This window comes from Periophthalmus magnuspinnatus, chromosome 4 (assembly GCF_009829125.3).
Source record: "Periophthalmus magnuspinnatus isolate fPerMag1 chromosome 4, fPerMag1.2.pri, whole genome shotgun sequence".
NCBI classification, from domain to species: Eukaryota; Metazoa; Chordata; class Actinopteri; order Gobiiformes; family Gobiidae; genus Periophthalmus; species Periophthalmus magnuspinnatus.
Genome location: NC_047129.1, coordinates 24746737 through 24759599, shown reverse-complemented (window position 1 = coordinate 24759599; position 12863 = coordinate 24746737). Strand labels below are relative to the sequence as shown.

Sequence of the window (12863 nt, the reverse complement as noted above, 5' to 3'; positions counted from 1 at the left end):
ACACTGGATTTAATTGCAAGAAGTAACCAGTCAATGTCATTTTTATTATATTGCTGTTTACCTGTGAAAGAAGCAGCTGTTGCAAAATGTTCTCATGATTTTCTTTATTTTTATGTATGCAAAGACTTAAACGGGCACTGCGTAATGTTTTCTGACGCAGGGTTAGTGTTGGGAAGTAACTGAATACTGCACATGTACCAAAAATATCTATTCTGACTACCATTTTTCACTATTTTCAGTATTCAGACTGTAATATATTCAGAATACAGTACTCTGATTGGGCCATTACAGAATAAGCCCAACTGGTAGCGGGTCTGTTTGGTGTGGCTCCCTCCAGTCGACTTGTGTTTCCATGCCCCGAGCACACAATTATACTCGTAATTATAAGGCTGATTTCAGCAATTCACAAAAAAACGTTTTGTTTGTGAGACATGACTGAAGCTAGCGTAAATATAAAATTACTTGTTTATCGTCAGATTTTTCTATATTTATTTCATTTCTCTGAGTTTCTGCACCACATTGTTGCGTCTCTTCATGTAATGCATTGGATTTGGCTCATGTTAGATGCATTACACACTGGAAATATTATATTATCAATCTTTGGACGCTGTTTATTGATACATGCGAGTGGTGTTCATCGATAAACAGGAAACAGCTACTGCATTCATGCTTTTTTGCAACGTATATTGGCTCAACATATAAAGTTGCCGTAACTGGAAATACAGCATAACGTCAGCATTTGGTAAGAGATTATTATTTTGCATATCTGCACCTTGCCTCCCTCCAGGGTCCGCTTCGGATCCCTCAAACGGGGTGGTCCAGTTCACTTTAGACAGTGGAGACTCTTGCGGCCCGAACTGATCCGCTCCAAAGTGAACCAGTGGAAACAAGGCTCTACATTTTAATGAAGGTTTTCCAGTATATATTCTTCAGTATCGGCTTGTTAATATTGCGTTGTCTGGAATGTTCCAATGTTATTGACTCTTTGCAGCTGTCATGAACATTCCCTGGAGGTGTGATGCTAACTGGAGGCACTAACCTGTCTGAAGCTCTGTTACTCAAGTAAGGCTTTAATCTGATATTTTTGATCAGATTGTGTTAAAAAAAAAAAAAAAAAAAAAAAAGAAGAAGTGACTGGACTGGAACTACATCAGGCAAGATGATTTGTGCTGTTAAACAAGTCTCCATTAAAAGCCAATAGTCCCAAGTCACAAGCTAGCTAACATTAACCAACTTATATATATATATATATTTTTTCAGTTAATCACACTCACATAATTTATTGAACATCAAACACCTAAACCACGAGTTCTTGTGTTGGTCACAGGCTCCTGAAAATGTGTTGTTTAAATTAAGTTTGTATTTTTTCTTGAGTTCTGAGATTATTTTAAAGCTTTTTTGGCTGTGTTTGATAATGTGTGGATTGTGTCACCATGGTAACTGCAGAACATTCTGCCATAGGCATACATACATGCAGAACACTCACAGTGATGTCACAGCAAAGTATCAATTGGCTCTGTGCACAATGGCAGCCGACTAGTTCCAATTAGAGGGACAGTCAGCGTGGGCATGTCTGGTGTAATATAATGTCTATGAGGGTTTTGCCAAGTCGACACACAAAGACGCACCTTTCTAAAAGCTGAAGTGCCCTCCGGTGAAGTTTTCTTCTCATTTGCAAAGTATTTAACATATTGTCAGTGACATCCACCCACAGCTCCCTGTCCACTGCCTGATCTGTCAGGCTTTATTGATTCTAGCGCGACTCGGCAAAAACCTCACAGACATTGCATTACACAGGAAATGGTCGCTGACTGTCCCTCTGATTGGAACTAGCCGGCTGCCATTGTGCACAGAGCCAATTCATTTATCCGGAGACAAGCAGGTGGCAGTTACAGGTCAGACACTCTATGTGGAGCAGTCCCACTCACAGGAAGAATTCATTTTTCAAGGTTTTTCTGAGCAATGAAACACCAAAAATTAAACAGATAAAATGCCATAATGCAAAACATTCCAGGCACAACAGGTGGCTTTTGAATATTACTTCTTTATGGGGTTTTTTCTGTTTTGTTTTCGTGTATTTACTTATTTATTTTTACCATCAAGACTGACAACTGTGTTTTTGGTGTAATCAAACACATAGAATAGTTAAGTTTTTGCTTGTTTTTTTCTTTCATCCTGTGATTTTTTTATTTATTTTTATTTTTTTTGTTGTATTATTTAATTAATTCATTTATGTATTCCTGTTCAAACTGGAATGGGGGACTGAGACATAAATCTACACAGACAAGGATCATTTTGAATGAATCAAATCTATCACCTCAGATTAGGAGAGTTCTCCAGATTCTGCAGAAATCTATGTTTTTCTGTCCCTTGCGATACTTTTTTCCTTTCTTTTTTCCTCGTGAGCAGCCATATTTGTTTTGATACAGAAGGATCACGCATGTCACTGATTGGCCAGTCCAGCTGTCAATCACGCCTGAATTATGGGGATTCACTGGTGATCAGACTCACATCTTCGCAAATTATTGAAGTGTGTATTCTAGATCCCAGGTAATAGTGTTTGCTTTCTGTTGCGGACATTTTTACACCTTGCCCAGGGACTAAGGTTGAAAATTTGCCTTACAGCTACAGAAATGTTCATTAATGTGCACTGTCCTAATAAATTTAACTTAAAACATTCCAGAAATCACATTAATCAAGACCACAGATTTTATAGACCACACATAAAAATGTATTTATTTAGTGTATTAACAAACTGTATTATACATTTTATAGACAGTGTTTTTGTAACTTTTTCTCTCACAAACGACAGGATTATAAAAATAAAAGCACATGTAACGTGTAACGTGATCATGGTCGTACTCGCGCTTCAGCCGTGGTACAATATTTCATTAGAGTATTTTTATTTATTACAAAAATGTATAATACGCATTTAAAAAGAGAGCTATTACTGTTGAAGCTAGTGTGCCTTATAATTACCCACGTTAAAGGTATAGGGGCACTGAATTAGCAATGGCGTTTCTGCATCTAGAAAGAAACTGCTATGAAAAAAAGCAACTTAAACATGCTACTGCTAATGCTAATACTAACAATGATCTGGAAATTGCGTATAGTTCTTTTGCGAAGCCGCAGTGAGCCAGAGTTGTGCAATCTACATATGGCAGCGTATGGGCGAAATAGTGACATTATTTTTTGAAGAGAAAATATCAAATAAAAAGGAAAAAAATGAGGCAAGTTTGGTGAGACCCTTCGTAATTTTACAATGTTGTACAAATCCATACGAAACTTGACATGGGAGTCTCAAATCTACTCGAGGTCCACGTCAACTGTTCAGAAAATGCCTCTAGTGCAGCGCCAAAACCAACCACTCATGTTAAGGGAAATTCAATAGATCCTTTAAAATAATGTTAAAAATTCCTTAATGGAGTCGACTGGAGGCAAAATGAAGTGAAGTGTGAAACATTTTGACTGAAAAACTGACATCTGATCTAAATGATAATGGTTTAAAGTCTTTATAACCAAAAGAACCAAGCAACGTTGTTACATTTCCTGTGTTAAAATGTATTTCTGTGTATTGTCCTATTGGAAAGTGTTATTTTCTAGACTTTAATTTGTATTTGAGATTCACAAAAAGACCATTTCTGTAGGTATTTGCCCAGTAAAACCCCAAAAACTGGATTTCGCCAAATGTCTATTGTCTGTTTCAATGCAGTATTAAATAAACACATAATACAAAATATAACTGTAAATGTCTTTAAATTAGGCTTTGATACCTTTAATGTGTATCTGAGTGGTTCTCATTTGCCAAAACCATTGCTTTTTCAAATTCCGTGACATTCTGTGGTTCATGCAAGGTTCTCCATTGAAATCGCATTATGCTCCATTTCACTTTTGCCTCCGGTTGCCTAGTTACAGAATTTCAGATGTTTTGTTTACATAATGTTAAAGGGTCTATTAATACTGTCCCATTTTGTCAACTTATGCTAAACTGGTGCATGTTAATTAACCTTAGAAATAAGATTTGTCCAGTATAAGTTAAGTTTATTTAGAGTTTTCTTAATGCAGATGGTGAGTAAAAGTGTAACGACATGTAGATCGAGCGATAGTTGTCGAATCAATGACTAAAGTTGCTGTTAAAATGTTGCTTTACGACCAAATAGCCAACTAGTTTTCATTTGTGCGTGTTTAAGTAGGCCTATTGCATTTTGGCTGTCCTTCTTGAGATCTCAAAATACTTGCCCTTACCTCTTGACATCAACTGGACTAATCCTTTAATTCTAATTCTGTGGACTCCTCTATGTTTTTAAAGTGCACAAACCTTCATATGAATTTAAATCATTTCAACCTTCATTCAGCAGCAAACGAATCTCAATACTAGCGGCCACTGCTGTTAGACTGATTTAAATACGCCTTCTCAGTAAACAGTTGGAGCTCTGTTTGCTAGTGGCCTTTAGTCGTTTTCAAATACGTACATATATCCCAAGTACAATGTTAAATACTTATGTAGGGTTAATTAATCAAAGCTATTTAAATCAAATTACAATTGTTTCAAAGTGTCAATTATAAGATAAAGGGGTTTTATTTGTTACAATGAGAAAAATTATATAATCGATTTCAAAATTACGATTGATAAATATGAGGGGGGAAAATAAATATATAAAAATCACAATATCGCTCTAGTCAAGGCTAAGGTGTGTACAAATAGTCAAATAAAAACACATAGTATGAAAGGTATAATAACAATGTTTTTTGTTTTTTTGTTTTTTCCCCTAAAAAATTGTGTTTCTAATAAAAAAACAAAACCAAAAAAAAAAAAAAAAGTAATAGCGACACATTTAAATCATACTACTAGACATGTAATAAACAGACATAAAAAGTCAATGGAAAGTTGCTTGTGGCTATGCTAAAATGTTTCAATAGGCTCATTGTTCCACTGACAAATACTAAATCTCTTGCTTTGTTTTGACAAAATGGGACAGTACTGCCTTGATATACAATTAGCACTCTATAATATTCCATCCAATTGGACCACTTTAAACGCCGCTCCCTTCTCAGGCATATGTGATCGCCACACCATCTGTTTACGGGTCCGCACGCCATCCGCTGATTAGCTACATAATTTGGTTGTTTCGTATTCAATCGAGTTGGGCTGTTTGGCACTGAAAGTCTGCAGCGCTGCCTGGATCCGCGCCACATCTGTAGTGGAAAGTTTCAGTCTGTGCCGCAAAAGACACGAAAAAAGGTCCAACGTTTGCGAACCGGGCGGCGACAGTCGATTCACCCGGTCGCGGATTTCCAAAAGTTGCAAAAGTGCGGAGTCCTGAGATCCCTGAGTGTACGGGTAGTCCAACTGCAAAATCAAATCTTGTATCGCCTCCGGATCGAAATGCATACTGTAACCGTAGACTTGGATGCTATTGATTTTCATATATCCGAGATTGCGACCTGGTTCGATGTACTCCAACGGTTCATAATATATCGTCCCGTTGCCATTGGGCGATGGTCCCTTGACGCGACTTCGTAGGTAAAAATGCACGGTTTCAAAAAACGTTTTCCATTTATTCCCTAATGTCAAAGTCCAGTTGTAACAATCGTACGGTACGTCTAATTTAGTCCTCTCCCACGTTGGATAGTCCGGCGTCTGGTCAATGGGCATGATCCAACTTTCCGAATGGCTACCTCCGAAAGGATTTATATACACGGACATGACAGGGTCCAGCGTCGTGTTCTTCGTAAGGCAAACTTGCAACGACATTCCCAAAAGCATGTGCACATGATTAGATTTGTACTTGTTGCTTTTCAGCGTCAGTAACATCCTCTTTCGCCATGACGGATCGAACCAGTTGTTTAGCCGTACGTCATTGCTGACAAAAATCCCGTGGATACTAATGCGATTGTCCCGTTTTTGAAGCAAGAAGCGCATCTCCATGTCTTGCAAGTCCGTCTCAAATCCGATGTAGTGGTCGGTGGAGTCCGGTACCTCATTTCGGCAGACCCCCTGGCTTAGCATGTAGCCCTGGTTGCAAGAGGCGCATCGGGAGCGGTTTTCGTAGGAGCAGGAGGCGCAGGCGGTCCCCTCGCCTACGGTGCAGGGGATGATGCCTTGGCAGGGCGGGTGTTCATACGGGCAGGAGCAGGACTTGGTTTCTTCCAGGTAGGAGCCGATGTGGTTGTTCTCACTGCAGTACATGATGGAGAGGATGTAGTGGAGCCAGTAGCTGAAGGGTCTGGAAGAGAGAAGAGCGAGAGGTGAGGTTAAAGAGGAAAAAGACACAAAAGTAAGTACCGCATTTTCCGGGCTCTAAGATGCACATACCAAACATGTGTTCAGTTCTGTCTATGCTTCATGTAGATGAATAAAAATAAATGTGTTACTTTAGCTTTGTTAACTTTGTTTACTTTAACAAAACAGGCTTTAAAAACAGGCTGAATATCAGTACGGCACGTACTGATATTCAGCCTGTTTTTTATTGTTATTATTATAACTTGCCTTGTCTGTTCTTGGTCTCGAATTTTATAAAATAAATTTCTCCCAAAAATGTGACTTATAGTCCAGTGCATCTTATTTATGATTTTTTCTTCATTATTATGCATTTTTTGGCTGGTGCTAAGTAACATACGGTAAGTATTTCAATAACAGTGTTTTTACTGAATTAAATAAAAATAAAAAATGGAATACTGCAGTATATTCCTACAACAAAAAATATGACTATAATATTGAAACTATGTTCAGCCCTTGTCACGATAACTCTAAATGTATAATATCGTATATAAAACATGGCATGCAAAAACTATAAAGCCAAATGAATCACTAGTAGTTAGTTAGTATCTATAATTGAGTAATAAAGTGACTTTTTAACCTTCTGCAGCTGAAATCGTATTGTATTGAAACAAAAATATTGTTCCAAGTATTATTTATTGAACAGTCAGAACAGTATTATCAGGACAGGTCTATGGTACAAACTGTATTTCATACTATTTATGTAAGGATCTTTATTTGATTCAAAGTAGGCTATATTTTAATATTTCATCTTTTAAAATAACAATTCACAAAAAGCTGCCCTGTCCAGAGCAACAGTGGGTTCAGCTGATTATTAGATGTAAATAATGCATTATATTGATGTAAATGATGTATTGTAAATAAAGAACTTTTTGTAATAAGCCCAATATTATAAATTTCATAGCTCCACTCCACCTCTGAGTAAGAACAATGTAAAGAAGTTGAACTGTGGCTTCAGAACTTTGACATTTTCTCCAAAACAGTTTTCAAACTCATAGTTATGAGCCACAGATGTCAATGTGGCATTCCAAATATATATATATAAAAAAAGAAAACACATGAAAAGTACACCCACTGCTTAGACAAGACAGAAACCACAGCAAAAATAAGAATGTGAGAGATCTGATGAATGTTACATATTTTGTGAAGAATGACACATTTGTCAAACTGTCTCACATGTTTTTATACAATGACACTAAAGAGTTCTGTTCAAAAGTTTTCAAGGATAACCATTCATGCCAAACAATTGCAATTACAATTTACACATAATACAAAGTACGTTATTTTTTTAGCTCTAATCTCTAGCATCCTACATCCTTCTCCTGCATCATAAAATATACACAAAATATTTAGTTTATTTACTCTTTGATATGTAAATAAAATGTAAAAAGTAGTAAACCTGAAAACAAAAACACTGAATGAAAGGACGCATCCAAACTTTTGACTGGTACTGTACATTCACTCTTTCTCCTCTGTATCATATATTCACTGGAATTATGTCTCAAAGAAAGAAGTTAAATAGATCTAAATATGCTTTATAGTTTAAGCACAGATTCCTCAAAGTAGCAACCCTTTGTTTTGTGACAGCACTGCAAAACCTTGGCCTTCTCTCAGTGATCTTCATGATGAAGTCTCCTGAAATGGTTTTCATTTCATCAGAGCAAAGCCAGGTTACTTTGAAGAATCTAAAATATAAAACATGTTTAGAGTTGTTTCACACTTTTTGTTTGCTACCTTCTATATTGTGTTCACTCATAATTTACATGCTTTCAGTGAGAATCTACAATGGAAATAGTCATGAAAATAAAAGAAAGATGAAAAACTGAGACAAAGCTCTTGATTTACTGTTCAATCTACGTTCCTACCCTCACCTATGTTCATGAGCTTTGGGTAATGACCGAAAGGACAAGATACAAGCGGTCAAAATGAGTTTCCTCTATAGTGTGGCTGGACGCTCCCTTAGATATAGAGTGAGGAGCTCAGTCACACAGGAGGAGCTTGGAGTAGAGACGCTGCTCCTCCACTTTGACAGGACCCAGCTGAGGTGGCCTAGGGGTCCCACCGGTGGACCTAGAGGTGTGTCCGGGGTGAGGGAAGTCTGGGAGTCCCTGCTTACACTGCTGCCCCCGTGACCCGTGCCCAAATAAGCGGAAGAAGATGAATGGATGACTGTGTCTAGACCTTTAATTGGTAAATTAAAAAAAAGAAAACAAAAACATGCTCTTGCTGTATTAGCTCATAATTTAGCTTGACATAAAACAGCATAACCAAAGGGGCATCTTGAAATGAGACACAGTATAGACCTTAAACTTTTCGAATCAAGAAACATTTTGACTCCAAATATTTAAAATTTAAAAATGTGTATTACATTTAGACACTGCTGTTTTACATCAATTCTCTTTTGCAAGTCCACTCCGTCAAACTCTACCTCCTTTACGGCCTTCTACAGTCCCACTTTACACAATATATTCTAGTCTCTCACCCACTGAATAAGCAATGCATCTGGCTGCCTCATTTATTCCGCTCTAACTATAAATCAAAATTCCAGAGACGGCGAGGATTTAGCATATGGGCATCGCGTCTAGAATTGAACTCCGCGAATCACCGCACGCTTTGTTTGTGCCCATGTCTGCCATCTTTAGAATCAGCTCACCCGTTTAGCCGCATTAGCAGTCGGAAGACATATGCAGATGCTAAATTCATTTGGAAAGAACAAGACAATCTGAAATACCCCGGCATATTTTTTAAGGCGAAAATAACATTTGTCCAAACATTTGTTGCGGTAAATAAGAGGAAGCAGGCAGCGCCGTGGGTGTGCGAGCTGTGGGAGATTTGAGCAGACGGAGAGAAAATCAGATCAAAAGAATGAATACACAAAAGTCACTGAAGAATTGTGTAAATATGTTTGCATGAGTTATTTTGTGAAGATTTATGCAGAATTTGAAAGTACAGCGCCTTCACGGATTTTTCAAAGGAAGACAGGGCGGTTGATAGAGCAAGACTAGCAATTAAAAGTAATTGCACAAAGGTCCTATATTATTCAAAATGGACTCATGTGAACTTTTAGTCACGTTAGAATGTTGTTAGCTCATCAAAAACGTATCCAAAGTTGTGTTTTGTTTCATTTACACATGTCTGAGGCTATCCACATCTCCTAAGCTCAAAATGCTCTGTTCCACCTTGTGATGTCATGAAGCAGTAGTTTAAGTTAACAGCTCATTTTACCTTTTCTTCAGTAGAAATTGGCAATTCCAGGGCTGAAATGATCCAAATGATTCTAGTGAAGGTCCAAGGAGTTTAAAAAACACTGTGGAGCACTTCCGGTGTTATCACATGACATCACAAGGTGGAACAGAGTGTTTTCTATTTGAGGACTGTCATGATCCGAGTCCGTCCAGACTTTTTGCCTTCTCAGCTCCTCTGTCTCCGACCCAGCTCTCCACGACTGGTACGAACCTCACCTTTTCTGACCCAGCTCACCTCTACCGGTACTGCTCACCTCGTCTCAGACCCCGCTGCTCAACGCTCTACTCCTGGACCACGGCAAACACCCCGCTCTCGACTCTCTACCTTCATTTGCACATTTAAAACTGTTAATAAACATTGTTAAACTTTTCCCCAAGTTCTGTCTCTTTGGCCAGTCGTTAAGACAAGAACACAGCCTTAATAATCAGTTTGTGCGTAAAATGTGTGAATGAAACAAAACACAACTCCAGGTCTGATTGTAATGAGGAAACAACATTATTTGGCGCTGAGTTCCATATATGGAATTCTGACCGCGAGTATCATAGCAACCAAAGAGCCAATCTGGAACAAAGTTGTTGCTAAGCTAGTGGGAGCGACCTCGGGGAAAGAAGGCAACTGATTTGTCTGTTATTAATGTTCATATCTTCATTTAGTGACACAATAGCAAAATAAATAAATACCAGGATCATGTAGATCGGGTTAATATGAACATTTTAAGACCAAATTGATAAGACTCACTGCAGCAATCACAGAGAGAGGGGTGGCAATTTTTTTCAATTTAAAGTGAATTGGAGCCAGAAGCGCGTCCACACTCACTTCCTATTTGGAATGTGGCAGCTAGTGCGTTAGCTATGTCCATTTATATATAAAGATAGATCAGAAAATAGTTTTAAACATCTGCCCTTTAAAATGCGTAAAGATAAAAAAAAGGTCAGTTCTGATCTCCAAGTTGTTTTAATTATAATAAGGTTCATATTTGATTTTGTGCGAATACCAGATTATGCAGATTCCAATCTCTGTCGTTTATGAGGATTTAAATATTTACTGGTTTACACTGAAATGAATAAGGACTTTAAACTTTTCCTCAAAACACAGGGAAAGTTAAAGGTGCACTATGTAACATGTCTGATGGAGGGCCCGCTGCCTGCTCGTCTCCCAGGAGATGTTATTGCTTTACTTGAAATGTTCTACAGTATGTCATTGAATTTATCTCTATGTAGACAAGCAATGACCAAGCCAACTTACAAGTCCGATCTATGGAGAGGCAAGAAGCGTAAGTAGCAGAGTCTGGTGATTACAGACTGATGATACGAGATATAAAATGTCGACTTTAAAGATGTTCTCGCCTCCTTGAGACATTTCCACCCAGATCAGGAGACGTATTGGTCTTAGTTTTGCCGCGGGTGCCTCGCCAGGTCCTAAAAGTTCCAGTGTGGCTTTAAGAACTCCTTGTTTTCTGATCAAGGAGGTTTGAAATATTCTGAGCAGGGTTTGGGAAGAGTTAATCCGCTGTTACCTGAACTGAAGTTTTGCCATCCAGACGGCATTTTGAACAAAGTTCCTCTTGTTCACGGGTAAAACGGGTAAAGTTTTTTCTATTTTTTTTTTTTTTTAACAACTTCACAGCTTTACAACTTGTTTCTCATAAATGACTACATTCTGTTTTTCTCCCCAGGGAGTGTATTGTAAAATAAGAACTTAGTGACAAAAATCACACGGATAGGTGTTGTCTTCATCTAATTATGAAACATTTTTATTTATTGCAATCTGGAGCCGTGATCAATGTGAGTAACTATATGAGGTTTTGGGATGAGAGCTGATTAGCCACTAGAACAGCTTTAAAGTGTGCTAAAGTGAAGTAAGTGATGTGCTAAAAGCTTTGTGAGAGCAAGGGACTATTTTTTATTATTATTATTATTATTATTATTATTATTATTATTATTTGCATTATTTTATTTATTTATTTATTTTAATAATTGTGCTAATTGATAGTACAATATACATACAACTAAATTTAAAATCCATGTTAATTGCTTTGACACAGCATAAACTAGACACTACAATACCCCAGTCTATACACATAAATACATTTTAAATGAATTTATTTTGTGGCTGATTTTTTTTCATCTTTTGCAGTACCAAATATAGTCAGAGTGCTGAGACTGACAGCAGTAACACGCACATCTGGGACGAGCCCTTCTCTAAAACTCCTGGTGAATTCTCGTTTTTAATTTAGCCATTCCTGACTCAGCCGTGAGGGGGCGGTCCTTAGAGGAGCACACAGGAAATGACACGCCTCCTCTGTCAGCGGGACATCAGGAGTCTGACGGAGCAGGGAGAGGAGGAGGGGGAGGGACTGCGACCGAGAAGAGGGAGAGAAGACGAGACCAAAGCTCCAAAAATAGTCCTACAATCTGTCCACGATCACTGTCAACTCACTCCACTCAACATTCATTCATCGCTCATATTTCCATGAGAGGACAAAGGTGGAGATCCAGGCTATGCAGTTATGAGGCTTAACTAAAAATAGACCCACTCTTCTGCTCTAATAATAATAAAAAAAATGCCTTATCCTGGTAATGTGCTTTATAGGGTTGTCGAGCCACTACTGTAACCACCATCACTCATGCACTTTGCCTAAGGACACAATGACAGAATTTGGTCCAAGCGAGAACTGCTTATGTTGACCCATTTTTTATTTATTTATTTTTTTAAGTAATTGTACCACTATAATCTAAATAATATCACCAGTTACAGGTCATATCTGTGGAGAGGTAACACCATATAATCATTCTAGACCAGGGCTGTTCATTATGTCGATCGCGAAGGCATTTTGGGTAGATCACGTCCCGTCATCCATCCAGTCACATGACTAATATACAGGACAACAGTCAGATTACACCTGACCCTAGGTCACATCATGGGCGCTGCACACGCATAAAAAGTTTAACCCTATAGCGTCGGATCCTATTGTCACTGATAGAGCAGGTTGCGGACTTTCCAGCAGCGTAACTCCGCGCCCAGTCGTGCTCTCATGTAAATTCAAATGGTGTCTCAAAGTGGAGACATGGGGCTTTCTAAATATTTTACCGTCATTACAATAATCTGCCTCTGTTGTCCCTCGAAGGTGACGAATGAGAGCGCGGGTGCTGCAGGGATTTTTCCAGTCATTTATTCGATGCGTAAAAGAAAAAAATACAGATGGATGTGTAAAATAGAAGTAGTTGTGTGAAAAAATGCAGTAAACTCTGATACTTCGTGTAACATGATTTTTATGGCTATAAAAAAAAGACAAAACCGTAATCAACATGATTATCTCTGTTATCGCTTTCAAATG

At 38.1% G+C, this 12863-nt stretch overlaps 1 protein-coding gene across 1 annotated transcript in view; it reads right to left on the bottom strand.

Annotated features, from left to right (window-relative positions):
• Positions 1 to 5107: 5107 nt before the first annotated feature.
• The window catches only part of brinp3a.1 (bone morphogenetic protein/retinoic acid inducible neural-specific 3a, tandem duplicate 1), a 169116-nt gene continuing 161360 nt past the window's right edge, over positions 5108 to 12863 (bottom strand). The window contains exon 7 of the mRNA XM_055221544.1: positions 5108 to 6227. Coding sequence (XP_055077519.1) covers positions 5108 to 6227 — 1120 coding nt within the window. The remainder of the gene's footprint in view (positions 6228 to 12863) is intronic.